General features: G+C 37.3%; 3 protein-coding genes across 3 annotated transcripts; 2 read left to right on the forward strand and 1 right to left on the reverse strand.

Moving 5' to 3' along the window:
• The first annotated feature begins 2,997 nt into the window (after positions 1 to 2,997).
• Positions 2,998 to 5,925, forward strand: LOC121771688 (putative late blight resistance protein homolog R1B-16). The gene has a single exon (XM_042168537.1). It carries the CDS (start codon positions 3,120 to 3,122, stop codon positions 5,790 to 5,792), a length of 2,673 nt encoding a protein of 890 aa, XP_042024471.1. The 5' UTR covers positions 2,998 to 3,119; the 3' UTR covers positions 5,793 to 5,925.
• A 634-nt stretch (positions 5,926 to 6,559) lies between these two features.
• On the forward strand, positions 6,560 to 7,251 carry LOC121771689. Its single transcript, XM_042168538.1, has 3 exons — positions 6,560 to 6,590; positions 6,688 to 6,849; positions 6,923 to 7,251. The coding sequence occupies exons 2-3, from the start codon at positions 6,700 to 6,702 to the stop codon at positions 7,232 to 7,234; spliced, it is 462 nt and encodes a 153-aa protein (XP_042024472.1). The 5' UTR covers positions 6,560 to 6,590; positions 6,688 to 6,699; the 3' UTR covers positions 7,235 to 7,251.
• Positions 7,252 to 11,074: 3,823 nt separating this feature from the next.
• LOC121771687 (glutamate receptor 2.7-like) lies at positions 11,075 to 16,279 on the reverse strand. Its single transcript, XM_042168535.1, has 5 exons — positions 15,958 to 16,279; positions 13,665 to 14,977; positions 13,198 to 13,504; positions 12,179 to 12,573; positions 11,075 to 11,594 (listed from the first exon to the last, which is right to left on the reverse strand). Exons 1-5 carry the CDS (start codon positions 16,229 to 16,231, stop codon positions 11,151 to 11,153), a joined length of 2,733 nt encoding a protein of 910 aa, XP_042024469.1. The 5' UTR covers positions 16,232 to 16,279; the 3' UTR covers positions 11,075 to 11,150.
• Positions 16,280 to 17,420: the final 1,141 nt, after the last annotated feature.

Genomic DNA, 17,420 nt, shown 5'->3' on the forward strand with positions numbered 1-17,420 from the left:
GGAGAATGCCACTGTTCTTTAGTTTGTACCTAACTTAACTTGGCCTTATATCAAACAGTTAGCAGCCGTTCAGCAATAAAAGTTGAATAATCAACTTAAGAAATTTAGTCATAGGTTCAAAATATAGGGCTGATTTGGATAAACTTATAAGTTTAAGTGGCTAGAATATTGCAAGTAGTCTTGTTTATTTTCAAAATGGTTGATATTTTGAAGTCATTATATAGTGTAAATCAACATCTCTGATTCCATTTTCCATCTATTGATAGGCCAGTGAGCCTGTCTAGCTCCACTTAGGTTCGGGATATGTATTTAGCTGTTAATTATAATTTAAAAGTTAATTTTATGTGTCCGACATATGAATAAAAAGAATAGAACTAATTTGATCCCTTTGCGCCAACCATATTTATACATGAATTGATCCAAGTAAATTACGTAAAGAGTTAGCTCCTCATATATTATAATGTGGTAATTCCAAGCTGATTAAGTAGCTTGTTTTTTAACTACGACTAATTCTATTGATGTCAATTCTACATCTTGGGGAACCCTTCCTTCTTCAACAACACTTTCTTCAAAACTAGTTCTTGGTTCCTTCGACGATTTATCCCCTCTCTCTCGATCAAAAGCTCCAGCAAGATCGGACAGCTTCCGCTTGATCGGGCCACGAGTTGTTAGAACACCCCGATTCTTGTAGATGAAGATGAACAAAGATATGGCCAGGGCTGTTAGTGAGGATAGCCCGGAAATCAGAAAGAGGCCCTTGAAATGATCGAGATCGAGGCGTTTTCCGGCGATGGTAGTTCCATTCCGGCAGCCGCAGTTCTCTTGTCCGAACCACCTATCGGAAATTTCATCCATTTTCCCATTTTCTTTCATTTGCAATATTGCTCTTGAAACATCCGGGGCTAGTGGCGAACCCTTTTGAAATGCCTGCAAAATCGTCGTCGCAGTCCGCGTTAGTACCAAAAAAAAAGGTTAATAGTGTTTCGTGTAACTTATTGTTTTAAAAAATATCCCAAAACTTTGGTTTTCTATTTAAAATATCTCCAGCTTTTATTTTTATTATTTATAAACATCCAACTTTTGGCATATTCTAGAAATTATTTCATTATATGACGAAAAGCTGATCCATCACTTGTGTCGAACGACAATGTCATTTTGTCTAAAAATGTAAAAAAAAAAAATCAAAAACTTTTTATATCGTGGGACATTTATAGAAAACACTATAAGATCATCTTTTATTTAAGTAGATAATAAATTTGTAGACATTATATTAAAATTACAAAGTTTGGAAAATTTTTAATATGAAAAAATGAAACAATATTAAATAATGTGCCAAATAATTTTGTAGAAAAAACAAATATTAACCCAGAAAACACTATGAGCCCATAAAATAAGTTCATGAAAGTAGTGGAAACCATTGGGCTTATGGGAGATTTAGGGGTTGGGCCAAGCCTAACACACAGAAACACTAGTATTATATTAATTCAAAAACGCGACTTACGAATCCAATCCCCGATTTCTTGTAGGTTGAGCTGATCATGGTGTATTTGTGGCAGTATTTGTGACATTATCTTTTCCCATCACAAACGCTCTAGCAAGTCAACGAAGCTTTTCCATGGTCGAATCAGTCGATGTCAACATAAGCCGATTTTCATGTAAGAAATTGAAGGAGAATATAAGCAGAGCCTAGTGTTGAAGACAGCCCTGCGATGAGGAAGAGCCCCTCAAAGCTAGCTACATCGAGGCTATTGTGAGAGGTGATCCGAGTTCCATTACTAGCTTCCCCAACCCATTTCTCCGAGATTCTCGATATTTCCTTGCTTCCTGTCAGCTTAACGATCCCTCTTGAAACATCCGAAACTAGTGACGAACCCCTTGTAAATGCCTGCAAAGGTTTCCATTGTGATCAGTGGCTTATCCAGAACATAATTATCGGGGCAAATCCAATGGGTGAAAATAGTTTATAGCCTAAATGGGATGGAAAAAAGAGTTTTTTTAGTACTTAAGTAAGGGATAAAAAATTTTAATTTCACAGTATTAATTTAAACTACTTGGTTTGGAATCTTATTCTGAAAAATGAAAATATTCAAGGGTGGCCATGACATTTCCGACCAATCCTATGCAAAAATTACTCCCTCCATATAAGCCCTTTCGGAACGCCAACATTTTTCTCCCAAGGTAGATATCAAATATGGGTAATAACATGAGATTTAAAGATATTTTTGTTTTATAGTATTAAATATAGAGCAAAAAAATATATTTTTATATATTAGTATAAGAACTGATTTTTTCTAAAAAAGAAATTTAACATCATAATGAACAAACTAAAAGGAAAAATATAATCCGAAGAGATTTATGTAATAAAATGTGACTAAAATGTACTATTACTAGAATGGGTCAAAAATACTAGTGCTTTTTCATAAAAGAGAGGAATTTATACCAATCTCATGATCAAAAGTTTAAATCCTAGGACGTTTGAAGTGGAAAAAATATGCGAGAATAAGATTGTTATTATCTACTACTAAGAATTTTATAGATAACAAAAGTGGGCTTTGGGCTACATAGGCAAACTTATGGGCTTGGGTTTTATAGTAGAGCTACAAGTCTTGCTTGCTAGGCCGACATTCCAAATTTGTTTATATCGAGTACTTATTTAAATAATCAAATTTTTAGCTAAAATACCCTAAAATAACACAAGTTTTTAAAATTATAATTATTATAAATGTTTATCTATAATTTAATGTCTCATATTGCTTTGGATTATCCACCATTAAATATTTCATTTCACTTTCACTATTTTTTTACATTTTTTGAAATCTAAACTGAATCAAAATGTGATAAGTATTTATTTATGAATGCAGAGTATGATTGAAATACTTTGCAATTGAAATAATTCCTCAAGTTAATGTTATTATGTTACATTTTTTTAGTTTGTCCTCGAAAATGTCATATTTCAGTTTTTGAAAAATGATATAGAATTCCAAAATTGTTGGTCTCAGTCAACTCAGTCAATCCATGTCCCTCCTTTCATTTCCGCCACTCTTCCCTCGTCTTCTATCTACATTTTCTGCAACCAAGAAAAACAATATCTTTTCTGAAAAAAAGAGAAAAAATTCTAAATGGCAGCTTATGCATCTCTGGTTTCCCTTATGCAGATTTTCGATCTGATCGAGCATCATCCCTCCCCTCCGATTTCTATGGACAAAAAACAAGTTGAATCTCTCACTGAAATTGTTGTGTTCTTGCAGGAATTCCTTGAGGGCTATAAGTCTCCCTTTGCTGACGGCGATGAAGCAGATCCGTTGGAGATGCGCATAGCTGATGCAGTTTACGTAGCTGAAGATGCCATCGAATCTCACATTGTGGATCAAATTCTTGCTGCCGCCTCTAAAGATAAAAAGGATTGGATTGGATTCTTCAATTACTTTCGACCACGAAAGGAGCCCAAACATGATGGCCCAAAAATCACTTCAGCGGACTTGTACGAGAGTCTGGTGAAGGTGATAGAAGATCTGGAGTTGATCAAGAAAAAAGTGATGGAGATCGTTGCAGACAAACATCAACTGCAGAGACAAGTCTCAGTATTTGCTGGTTCGTCAATGTTGAGGAACAATTCTTCACCATCTTCTCTCTCTAGGCTGAACAGCACAGCCATGGCGGGATGTGATGATATGATGCTTCATCTCATGGATAAGGTTACTGACGGAAGACCTGGCCGTCATGTCATCCCAATCTTCGGAATGGGAGGAATTGGTAAGACTACTCTTGCCAGAAATGTTTATGAGAAACCACTTATTTGTCGTCATTTTGATATCTGTGCTTGGGTTACAATATCTCAACAATTTAACTCAAAAGAACTTCTTTGTGAAATTCTGTCTCAAGCTAATAAACAAGGGAAGGAAGGGTTTAGTCAAACGAGTGAAGATGAAATAGGAGTAGCACTCCACAAATATTTATCATATAGAAGGTTTTTTATTGTGTTGGATGATATGTGGAGTGTTGAGGCATGGGAGAAGCTGCAACGCTATTTCCCTGACAATAGTAATGGTAGTCGGATATTGGTGACAACTAGGCTATCGAATTTGGGATCTAAATTGGATAGAGATTATGGCCTTAAAATGAAATTTTTGGACGAGGAAAGTAGTTGGAATATGCTCTGCACAGTTGTGTTTGGGGGAAAAAGTTGCCCTTTAGAATTGGAGAAAATTGGAAGGAAGATTGTGGAGAGTTGCAGAGGACTTCCATTATCAATTGTTGTGATGGGAGGTGTTTTAAGAAAACTTGATCAAACAAAAGATTGTTGGGAATCTATTAGGGGAAGCATAAATTCACTAGTGAATTTGGAGAATGATAAGCATTGCTTGAAAATACTAAAGTTGAGCTATAATCATTTGCCAGTTTATCTTAAGCCGTGCTTTTTATACATGGGAATGTATGAGGAGGATCGTGCAATTCGAGTCTCGGAAATAATCAAGCTATGGGTTTCGGAAGGATTTCTAAAACCAGTAAGGGGCAAGATTTTGGAAACAGTTGCACAAGAGTACTTGGGTGAACTAGTTGATAGAAATCTAATTCTTGTTCATATGCTTGGAAAAACTGGAAGCATGAAATATTTAAAAACCCATGATTTGTTGAGAGACCTTTGTTTGAGAGAAGCTGAAAATGAGAGGTTTTATCATGTGGTAGGGCAACATAGTCCTCCTCAAGGCACGCTTAGCCAACGCCGTGTAGTTGTTCAGGAAAGCACTTCAAATAAAGAAGTCCTTGATGCGATGAGATCTGCACCACATGCCCGTTCTTATATAAGTGATCATGTCAGAGTTCAACGGTTGCCTAATTTGAAATTATTGAGGATTTTGATAACATCTCTGTCTGGAGAACTGAAGTATTCCCTTGGAAAAATGGTAAATTTGCGGCATCTTCAAGTTAATCAGTCTCCTTCTTCATCCAATCTCATGTGGTGTCTACAGACATTACATGTTTATGATGGATATAATGGTGCACCGGTTGATATTTGGAACATGCCTCAATTGAGGCATGTTAGTGTTCCGATAAATGGACAGCTTCATCTCCCAGATCATCCGAGAGATAGCACGGTGATCATGGAGAATCTACAAACCCTCAAAGGAGTAGAGAATTTCAAGTGTAACGAGATGATGGTTCATAAAATTCTCAATATCAAGACACTGAGAATAAGTTATAACAGAAGTCAGTCTGACTATTGTCTCTACAACATCGAACGTCTGCAAAAGCTGGAATCTTTTGCATGCTTTAATTGTCCAAGCGATGATTTGCGAAAGCTGAGTCTTGTTATGTCTAGGAATAATAGTATTGAAGACATATTGGAAAAGGCAAGTGCATTACCCCTTCTTCAAAAGCTCAAGTTGGGAGGAGGACGTTTAAGAACAGGCAAATGGGAAACAGCTGAAGGCCAGTTCCTCAGTCTCAAATATTTGTCACTTTCACGTATTCGTCAATTGAAATGCTGGACGATGGAAAGCTCCCACTTCCCATGCCTCGAGCAGCTTTTTCTTTGGGACATGCATTTGAAGGAGATCCCAGCAGAACTTGGTGAATTTCCGACACTGAAATCTGTTGTGTTGCATGCGTGCAATGAATCAGCGGTGAAGAGTGCGAAGAGAATGGTAGAGGAACAAGAGGAATTACAAGGAGAAGATCAACTATCCTTTCAAGTTGAAGTTAAGCTCTCAAACCAGAACGAAGAGCTGCAGAGCTTGTCAAATCTCAACTTTCAAGTTACTGCTCCTAAAAGGTGGGACTCATTCCTGTAACTGTCTCCGTTTTTGATAAATGTTTGCCTTGTTGAGGGTATCGGAACTTTGATAAAGGTGGACATTGCACGCATTGTTGATAAATGGTGATAATTATCACCATTGTTTATAAAGATGGATCCTCTGTTTTATCTCTGTTAATGTGATCAATAGAAATAATCAACTATACTGGATAATATGTTACAATTTTGCTTATGAAAAATCTTAGTTACGGTATGTATACCGTATACATATACTCCCTCCGTTCACAAAAAATAGTCCAATTTATGGACGCCGTGAGTTTTAATGAGAAATTGGTAAAGTAAGAGGGAGGAGAGAAAAAGTGGGTAAAGTAATATAGGGAGAAAATGTGAAAAAAGTACAAGAGAGGGGAGAAAATGTAGAAAAAGTACAAGAGGAGAATTTTCATTTTTAGAAAGGGTTTTTGGCTTTAAAAACCAAAAACTTTCACCAAATTCCGGTTTTTCCCACGAACTATGAGATTGGTTTTTAAAACCACGAACTTTCACATCGTATGCCATTTCCCAACCCGACCCGAATAACACATTTCCGGTGCAGAAGTTGTCCAACGTGGACAGCCGCAGAAATGACATGGATGCCGGAAATATGACCCTTTAAACGACGTCGTTTTACCCTCAATCAGGAATTAAAACACTTAAATTATGAAAATCGATCAAAATTCATCAAAATCTCCTAAACCCTAAACGAAGTCGTCAGATTTTGTTCATCTTCATTACGTCTTCGTGCGAATTCAGTCAGATTTTGGTCATCTTCATTTCGAATTCATTAGTTCCTCAGGTAGGCGAATCAATTTTGGGTGTTAGTGTTCCATCTTCATAATCGTCCTCACAAATCGTTCTCAAATTTCAAACTTCATTGATTCTCTTGCGTGCAGGTTGAATTTGAAATGTCGAGTTCTTCACAAACCTCAAACTTCAACCACTTTTGGCCTGAAGGTGACTTTGTAATCTGTAACCATGGAGTTCGGGCTGAGATTGGGACGTCGAGGACTGATAATAATCCGGGAAGACGATTTTATCGTTGTCCGTCTTGGAAGGTATTTTGTACTCGTCCATTTAACCGTTTATAAGCAGCATGGAGTGAAAAATGATTTTTGTATCATTTTGTAGAGTGATGACTGTAAATTCTTTCGGTGGATTGAACCGACTTCTCCCCTGAGCCGGGAAATTCTCCTTAATAGGACGAATAAAGAAATGGCCGAGTTCGCAGAAAGATGGAGATGTGCACACTTGAAGGCGGTTTCTCTGGAAGAGGAACTAAATGCGAAGATTGCAGAGTTCAATGACAAGCTCGAAGAGTGTAATGCTAAGATTGAAGAGTGTGAAATGCTGAAATCGATGGTTGAAGATTTAGGAAGCACCACGCTAAAGTTGAAGCTGTTGATCTTCCTTTTGTGTGTCGTAATTTTCTTCATTATGTAGTAACATTTTTGTTGTAATGTGTAGCTGTTGTAGTAATTTGGATGTTAAATTTGAACACTTTTGATGCCTTTTGGATGCTAAATTTGATGCCTTTTGATGCCTTTTGATGCCTCAAAGACACACGAGTAATATCAAAGAGTACTAATCAAAGACACTAGTTTCCTCCTCATCAACACAAGTTCGTTATAGCAAAACAAAGTGACAGATAAAGTGTTGGACAATATGCTAATAAAGTGTTGCCAAAACACATCCAATACTGAGTTATAGCAAAAAACCATCATGACAAATATAGTTTGATGGCAAAAAGGGTCAGGTAAACCGATCAACTACTTAAATCTTGCTTTCTTGTGTTGATAAGCCAGATTGTGCTTCACTTGAGTGTGCGCTTGCTTTTGGCCTTCCTCGTTTTGGGTGACCTGCTGCTTGTGCTGGCTTCGGACGTGCTGCTGCTGCTGGGCGTGCTGCTGGACCTGGCTGTGAGCCGACTTGCGGTGCAGACTTGCGAGGGCGGCCTGGTTTTCCCTTATGAGAAAAATAGTTTCTAAGTAAACATAACAGTTTCAAAGTAAAGTTACTGACTGACCAACAATAGTTTCAAAGTAAACATAACAGTTTCAAAGTAAACATAACAACCTTCTCCTTTGTTGGCTTTGCAATTGGATCATTTTTGCAAGATCTAGTGTTGTGCCCTTGCTGAAGGCATCTTTGACAAGTCATGACACAAATCTTGTGAAGCTTGTGTGGCCTAGATGGATCCTTCTCAAATGGGTCTCTTTTCCTCAATTTCTTGGGTCTGTCGGGCATCTTCTTAGCCGGCGGTGGCATGACATTGTATCCTTCAGCCGCAGGCCACATATTCTCACCATTCAAAGGTGGAATGCCAAAGCTGTGAGCCAACTTGTACTTCTGTACAGTATAGTACTCACTGACATATGATTCAACCTTCTCGTTCAAGAATGTAATCACAGAACAAGCATGAATACAAGGGATTCCAGTAATATCCCAAACCCTACACCCACAAGACCTCAAAGATGGTGTAACCACAAATCTATATTCATCAAAAGACACCTCAAACATACCCCCTAAAGCAGGTGTTGTGATACAATAACGACTCTTATACATCAAATCCTCTACTTTTTTTCTTATCCTCGGACACAATACATCATGGCTGTCACGCACCTCATGCATTTTCCTATAACATCTCTCCATCAACGAAGACCTAATGTCCTCTAACATGCTTATAACATGTTTAGCCCTTGCATCCACAATGTAAGCATTAAAGCTTTCACACACATTGTTCAAGATAGAATCAGATTTCTGAACTGGAGTAATGAAAGCCTTACAGAATCTAGAGATGTTTTTAGTCATCAAAAGGGCAAAGGCATCAGGAAGTTCCTTCTCAAATTCATTGCATGCAGCCCAGTATTCCTCAACGTACGTGCTCCTAACCACTCCCCAAAAAAGACTCTTCAGTGTTGGGTCCTTGTGAGACTTCTTCAAGTTGGAATACACATGCCTTGAGACATCCGACAAACACTGAATAATTCTAATTCTTTAAACGAAAGTGGGGTCATTGACGAAAAGGACCACACCTGTGAGACATTGCCGACAATCGGGACCACACCAGTAAAAGAACCCGACCAACTTCCACCTTCTCCGATAATCCACGTTTAGCGCGGAAATCCACTACCTGTGCGCACACCTTCCTCGCGAATCGAAGAATCGAAGTTTTGGCGGACTGGAAATCCCCAAATATGCGAGAGATAAAGAAGAAGAATGAGTGAAACAAAAGCCCTAACTTTACGACTATGAAAACTTTTTTGTTTAATTTATTTACTTAATTGAATTAAATTATCTTCTGTAATATTTATTTGTTTAAGTTAGTATTTTGCCAAATAGGATCCAAGTAGGATTAAATTGACACATAGACAAACCGGGTTTAGCCGTTGACCCGTCGGGGGAAATGGCATACGATGTGAAAGTTCGTGGTTTTAAAAACCAATCTCATAGTTCGTGGGAAAAACCGGAATTTGGTGAAAGTTTTTGGTTTTTACAGCCAAAAACCCTTTTAGAAATTGGACTATTTTTTTTTGTTGATATCCCAAAATGACAAAATAAGACTATTTTTCGTGGACGGAGGGAAAAATGTTACTCCCTTGTCTAAGTTAAAATGACAAGATTCCCTTTTAGGAATGTACCATTCAAGTGATACATTTTTAAAAACAATGAAATATCAAGTTACTTTATTTACTCTCTTACTTTATTCTCTCCGTCTACCACATAAAATAGTAAAATTGTATAAAATAACCTAATACCAATACTCTAATCACTTTTTTTTCTTAAAATAATAACTTATGTACATTTCACTTATATAATAACCTAATACTACACCTAGAAAATGTTACAACTATTCATACTACTATATGTATTTTACAATATATACCATAAAGCAGCCTCCTGTTGGGATTAACTTTCAATAAGCACTTTCTGACACAGGTGACAATCTTATTTACTATGTCCAATCCCATGAGTTTCGTTTCCTAGATCCACCATAGCTATGAAGTAGCCTCTTGTTGTTGCAATGCAGGTTATACATTACTGATTTCTACTATTGAGAACCCTGTATCATCACATGGAATGCCCATAGCTGCACTTGATCCTCCTCCTCCACCACCTCCACGAACTTGTGTTGACGTCGATGCCTTTGCCGACAACGGCTTGTCTTTTCCCATAAAAAACGCTCTAGCAAGTCCACGAAGCTTTTCCATGGTCGAATCAGTCGATGTCAGCAAAAGCCGATTCTCATGAAAGAAATTGAAGGAGATTATAAGCAGAGCTAGTGTTGAAGACAGCCCCGCGATGAGGAAGAGCCCCTCAAAGCTAGCTACATCGAGGCTATTGTGAGAGGTGATCCGAGTTCCATTACTAGCTTCCCCAACCCATTTCTCCGAGATTCTCGATATTTCCTTGCTTCCTGTCAGCTTAACGATCCCTCTTGAAACATCTGAAACTAGTGGCAAACCCCTTGTAAATGTCTGCAAAGTTCCATCGTGATCAGTGGCTTATCCAGAACATAATTTATTAGTGGCAAATCCAATGGTGAAAAAGTCCCTACTAATTAGGGCATCAGCAATGGGGGGCCCAAAGGCGCGCCCGATGCGTGCCATCGTCCTCGGGCGCGCCATCGGGCATTATTGTGGGTGCCCGGACGATGCAACGCCCTAAGCCCACGCCCTATGCTTCGTCTGCGGTAGAAGCGCGCCCGATAGGTCATCCGGCGCCCCATCGTCCGCGCCATCATGGGCGACGCGGACGATGACGCGCCCTATGACACGCATTTTACTTAAAAAAATGCATTTGCCGGGGGGTCTAACCCGAGTCTATTGCTTGGAAGGCAATAATCCTAACCGTTGGACTACAAACACTAATTGAGATATCTTGAAAACTAAATTGTTTTATCCATTTATTAAGATGATAATGTTATAAAAAATGATAATTTATGATTAAAAAGTAGAATTCGGTGAAATGAGAATTTGCTTCTTCGAGTTATTAAGATGATTATATTGTGTGATTGAAATGAATGTTTTTTTCAATTTTTGTAGTTATTTAAATATTCAAATAAAGAAAATGTTTAGGGCGCGCCTAAGGGCGCCCCATCGTGGATGCTCTTACGTAAATTACTTGAAAATTTGTTATTAAATAAAATTTAAAAAATTTAACATCTATTCATATTTATTACTGCGTCAGTCAATGATTTATGTGTCCGACGTGTATGAATAAAAAGAATTGAACTAATTTGATCACTTTGCGCCTACCATATTTGACTATTTGTATATGAACTGATCCAAGTAAACTATAGTTAGCTCCCCATAGTAATTTGGCGGTTCCAAGCTGATTAAGTAACAATTAAAACTAATTAGCTTGTGTTATTAACTACCATTAATTCTATTGTTGACAATTCTACATCTTGAGAAATCCTTCCTTCTTCAACGACCCTTTCTTCAGAACTAGTTCTTGGTTCCTTCGACGACTTATCCTCTCTCTCTCGATCAAAAGCTCCGGCAAGATCGGACAGCTTCCGCTTGATCGGGCCATGAGTTGTTAGAACACTCCGATTCTTGTAGATGAAGATGAACAAAGATATGGCCAGAGCTGTTAGTGAGGATAGCCCGGAAATAAGAAAGAGGCCCTTGAAATTATCGAGATCGAGGCGTTTTCCGGCGATGGTAGTTCCATTCCGGCAGCCGCAGTTCTCTTGTCCGAACCACCTATCGGAAATTTCATCCATTTTCCCATTTTCTTTCATTTGCAATATTGCTCTTGAAACATCCGGGGCTAGTGGCGAACCCTTTTGACATGCCTGCAAAATCGTAGTAGCAGTCTGCGTTAGTACCGAAAAAAATAAGGTTAATAGTGTTTCGTGTAACTTATCGTTTTAAAAAATATCCCAAAACTTTGGTTTTCTATTTAAAATATCTCCAGCTTTTATTTTTATTATTTATAAACATTCAACTTTCACCATAATCTAGAAATTATTTCATTATATAAATCACGTGACGAAAAGCTGATCCATCACTTATGTCGAAAGACAATGTCATTTTGTCTGAAAATGTAAAAAAAAAAATCAAAAACTTTTTATATCGTGGGACATTTATAGAAAACACTATAAGATCATCTTTTATTTAAGTAGATAATAAATTTGTAGACATTATATTAAAATTACAAAGTTTGACAAATTTTTAATATGAAAAAATGAAACAATATTAAATAATGTGCCAAATAATTTTGTAGAAAAAACAAATATTAACCCAGAAAACACTATGAGCCCATAAAATAAGTTCACGAAAGTAGTGGAAACCATTGGGCTTATGGGAGATTTAGGGGTTGGGCCAAGCCTAACACAAAGAAACACTACTATTCCAAAAATTCAAAAACGCGACTTACGAATCCAATCCCCGATTTCTTGTAGGTTGAGCTGATCATGGTGTATTTGTGGCAGTATTGCTTGAGAAATAGATTAATAGAAGGCAGATTATCAACAATTGCGCCGACTCCTCCTTTGCCACTTCCCAGTGTTAGCCCTTGGTCGTATTGTTTGAACGAAGTGTAGACTTTGAGCTTCTCTGCTTTACTACTTTCCAAAACTGACCTCATCAAAGACCCTTCTTTATACCCAATGTATTCCCCTTTCCTTGTCAGATCGCGGATGTCGGCCGGATCGAGCTGCTGCACCGTCAGCATCGACGTCAGGCTCGCCGTGTAGCTCGATGTTAGGACGAGCACCGCGAACAGCCACACGATCACCACGAATCTCGACAAATTACTCTTTACTTTCTCCTCTATCGTAAGAAATTCAGACAACTATAATAATTAAGTAGTTATACTCTCTCCGTCTATTGTACTAGAAAAATCTCAATGGTCATGCGCATATTTTAATAAAAAGTGATTGGAGTATTGCGACGATAGAATGGTTCCACTTATAATGATTATTGTTGTGTGAGGTAGTTAATATACAATTATAAATAAAGAAATATTTTTGTTGGACAATTTTAGTGGATTCTTTTACAAGAGGTTTTCAAGGTGGGCCTAATCTGGCCCAAAAGTTTGGGTTGATTTTTACCTAACTCAACTTAGTCCAAAATTACATACTGTATACTCCCTCCGTCCGTGATTAAATGTCTCATATTTGATCGGCACGAGTTTTAAGAAATTGTTTGACTTTATGTAGTAAAATGAATAGAAAAGTTAGTGGATTGTGGGGACTATTTTTATATATTGGTTTTATAATAAAATGTGAGCACTTACCAAGTATAGTAAAAGTGAAATGGAACATTTCTTGGCGGACGGACAAAAAAGGAAAAATGAGACATTTAATGGCAGACGAGAGTAATAAATTTGGGCTGATTAACAATTCGACTATTTTAGCAATTCGGGTTAACCATTTTGTCGAAAGGAGGACTTACTATGTGCAAAAACGAGTGTCGAGAAAGAGAACCAGAAGATCATTCCGACTTGCTGCAGGGGAGGGCCTCGAAACTCTTCGTTTACACGATGCTCAAGCGCCCAAACGACAAAGCCGGTGAAGATAAAATAAGCTCCAATGGTGAGCCAAAGACCCATTGTTAGAGGTCTCATGAAAATCCAAGCATTGTCCTCGTCCACGATTGGGACAACGGCTGAAGCTCCGGATTCTATGTAAGGAATTGTGAAATCAACATATTTTGATCTGTTTGCTGACATGGTTATGCCTGCTACCACTACATCAAATTTCTGTACATTGCAACAGTAATATTGGTTAGAAAATAGAAATTGCAATAATTTATAGACCAAAAAATTACTAGCATATTATGTGAGTGGGCCCATTTAGTCTATAAACCCCAAAACCAATTACCCTTCACATTCGAAATAATAGGCGGCTTCCGAGATTTACCTTGAGGAATACTTGTTCGATAAGGCCATCGTAGTTAAATCCGGTGCTATTTCCATTGTTGAAGGCAACGTACTCGTATTCTACGTAGGGCATCGATCTCATGACTTCTTCGAAAACGTCAATGCAAAAGCCACTTGGTTTAACCTCCTTAGTCGTTACATCTATTTTCACACTAATAAGCCCACTAGTTCTACCCTTCAAAGGAACCCCCACTCTCAGTTTCTTCCTCCTCCCATTCGCATCCCATCCCCGAGGCACCTCGCTCGTTTGCCCCGGCCACACCACGGTTCCGAGCCTCCTCCCAGGATCACCACCACCGTCTCCTTCCAGCCTCTTCGAGACCCCACGATCCTCCCTCCAAAATCCAACCGGGTTCGCTCCATTGCCTATCACATTCACAATCTCAAACATAGACGGCTGTAGCTCCCCTTTTTTAGTCATGAAATCGCCACTCAGCCCTTCTGACCTAAAGTTCCTCATCAGAGGAGCTACTTTAGGCCCATTATTGGAAATCCCAATTTCTTCCAAATCTGTTACATTTCCCATTATTGGAACCCCTCTTTCAAAAAGTGGATATGTCACATCCACACCTTCTACTGCTTCCGCTAAAGCAACCATGATGTCATAAGCCCACAAACCAAAAACATTCACTTCCGGTCTTTCAAACTCTAGATTCTCCTCGTAAAACGTCTTCCTCCATCTCTCCTCGAAACCCCTGACCTCACTAGACCTCGGAAAATACGCCCTCACCCCAACCACGCCCTGCATTGCCTCAACACTCTCTGAATCCAACAAGCCGGTGATCAAACCGGACACAATCCAAACATACCCCTCCTCCATCATCCCAGCTCCCCGCGCCAATTTGAAGAAACGCGACATGTGTCGATGCGACATGTGGACGATGAAAACCCGCGTCTGCATCTCCCTCAGCTCTTTCAATTTTTCAAGAATCCCATCCTTGTCAGCAGAAGGGGAGATTGCAGTCATGTTTGAGACAAAGGCGCCGCTTTCCGACAAATACTTAGTGAAGAATGGTAATAATCCGACCTTGTGAATGGTGTCTTCGTGGACTAACACGACTTCTCTCCAACCGAAATTCTTGACGATTGCAGCAACGGCTTTGGCTTGGGAAGAAGAGGACCATGATGATCTGATGAAGTATGGCGATTCTTGAGGGGAGAGAGAGGGGCTTGTTGCTGGTGAGATTATTGGGACTTTCACTTTGTTGGAAATGTCGATGACGAAGTCGGCTTGAGTGGAGCTTTGTGGTCCGAAAATCGCCATTACTTGAGTGTTCTTCAGCAGATCTAGTGCTGTAACAAGAAATTTTGTCCATTAATATGATGGAAATAATAAGAATAAGAAGGAGAAGAAAAGAGAAAAATAGAAAAAATTTTATTCTGAAAAATTCACGTGCCCCTCGAGCACATATTCTGAAAGATCAGCCATATTCCGAAATTCTCTTAAAAAAACTAAAGAAAGCTTAATTCGAAGTTGAATCATTTAATACTGCCTCCGTCCGGGAATAGGAGTCTCGTGTTTACATTTGGTATGTCTGTTAATAGGAGTTCCGATTCGTAATTACCACAAATGGTAAAGAGTCCACATATTCCACCAACTCATTCCACTCACATATCATTTAAAACTAATATATACATGCGGGGCTCATATTCCACTAACTTTCTTCCACCTACTTTTCTTAGCATTTATTAAAACCCGTGCCAGAAACGAATGGGACTCCTATTTGCGGACTGAGGGAGTACATGACTAAGACATAGTCTTTCATATACTCAAATTACCATTACTATTATTTCTATAGTTTGTGTATTTGAATAATATATTAAGAATTCTTAAGAAAAAAGTTATTCTAAGAAATGAGAGGGGGGGATAAGAATCTTGCACTAGTTTTCTTATTTTTGAATTTTTTTTGCTATTGATTCTCTTGTTATACAAAAAATAGAAAAAAAAACACACAAGAATATAAAAGACAGAAATCAAATTATTTTCCATGGCATCCTTAGATTCTAACATGGTAATCCATTAATATGGAATAAGCATATATATACATGCACTAACTAAAGCAATTAAATTTGTGCTTAAGTAATTAAAAAATTGCAACCAACTTTCTAGGAGTAATTAAAATATTTCAATCCACATCATTTGAAAGAAATTAGTAATATAAAAAATCCAATGTATATATGGTTTTTTGACTTAATGATAAGTTCGGTCAAAGTATACTATTTAACATATTACATCTTCTATATAAAAAATGACAATGATTAGTTGGACTTACCTGCAGATGTTGCAGCAACAACATCAGTTTTTGAATCCCTAAAATGAGGCACTATCATTGTGTTGTAGCTCCTGTTGGAGTAGAAATCTACAATGGCCATAGTAATGCAAGATTTTAGTATTTTTCCGAGAGTAGTGTCGAGATCAAGAATGACCCCGACATCAACTTTTACCGCAGTCGGGTTGAAACCACTTGATTGGGTAAAATAAAAACTTTGGAAGATTAGAAAATGGAGAAACCATAGTTTCAAAATTTTCATAATAGAAGAATGCATTGCTAGGAATTTTAGTATAGGAGTAGTATATAACTCTTTGGAAGAGGATTGGTGTGTGAAATTTGGTATGTGAATTTCAAGTATTGAAAGTTATAAATAGCAACTCTATCATGTAAATTTCTAGGATATTTTACATTATTTTGTATACAAATTTGAGTATATCCAAGATCATTTTCAAATCTTCAAAAGAATCCAAATTCAAGACTATGAAGTGATAGACAGACCCTATGCAAATTTAATTTGAAAGAATCAAATTTATGACTAGATAGGATGTCAATGTATATTGTATATAGTTGGACAATGAAAGTTTGTTGAATTGTTTTTATTTTCTTATGTTTGAATGAATCAAATTCATGACTAGGGAAGTCAAGTACGCATAATTCATTGTAATATGTAAATTTCTTGATATTTGTCATGTACAGGTCAATAAGATGAATTAGCTAGTAAGTTGCTAAGCTTCTACTTTGATGTATTATTTTAATACTTCGCTATCAATTAGTTGGCATTTCATAATTTACTCGAGTACCTAAAATGGTTCATTATTTGGCTTATATTGCGCAAAGGTAATTTCTGTCACAGTTTTTTTTTTTTTTAAATACAAGATCATTCTCCCGTTTATACAAATTAATATACTAAGTACTATATATTTATAAGAGAAAATATAAAAAATACAATAATTAAGGACATCATAGAGAAATTTTTTATGTAATGACCCAATATGGGAGTTATTCTGACAACAAGAATAATTACTAACATTTCCAAATATTTTGGATTACTATAAATCGGGTACTATTACTCAGTCAATATTAAATTTCTAGGTTGAATTGTTTCCATATATAGGATTGTCAACCAGATTAATTGACGAATATATTACTAACATTTGTCCAATTATTCTAGAATAAGAATCTGATTCCATTCAGTTACTGTTACTTGTCCTATATATTAAAATATCTACATTTTCTTGCCAAAGAAGTTGATGGAAATTCTACTCAAACATTAAGAATAGTTATTATCACTTCATGTGGATAAGTAGGGGCCTGATTTTGCTCGACTTAAAACTCATTGGTCATGTGTTCCTTTTCACTTTTGAAAAGTTCAATGTTTGTTAATCAAGAATGCTATCACTACTCTTGAATATGACAATATTTTGTTAATCATATTGTTATCATATCTTATAATTTTGTTAGGA

This window comes from Salvia splendens, chromosome 16 (assembly GCF_004379255.2).
Source record: "Salvia splendens isolate huo1 chromosome 16, SspV2, whole genome shotgun sequence".
NCBI lineage: Eukaryota > Viridiplantae > Streptophyta > Magnoliopsida > Lamiales > Lamiaceae > Salvia > Salvia splendens.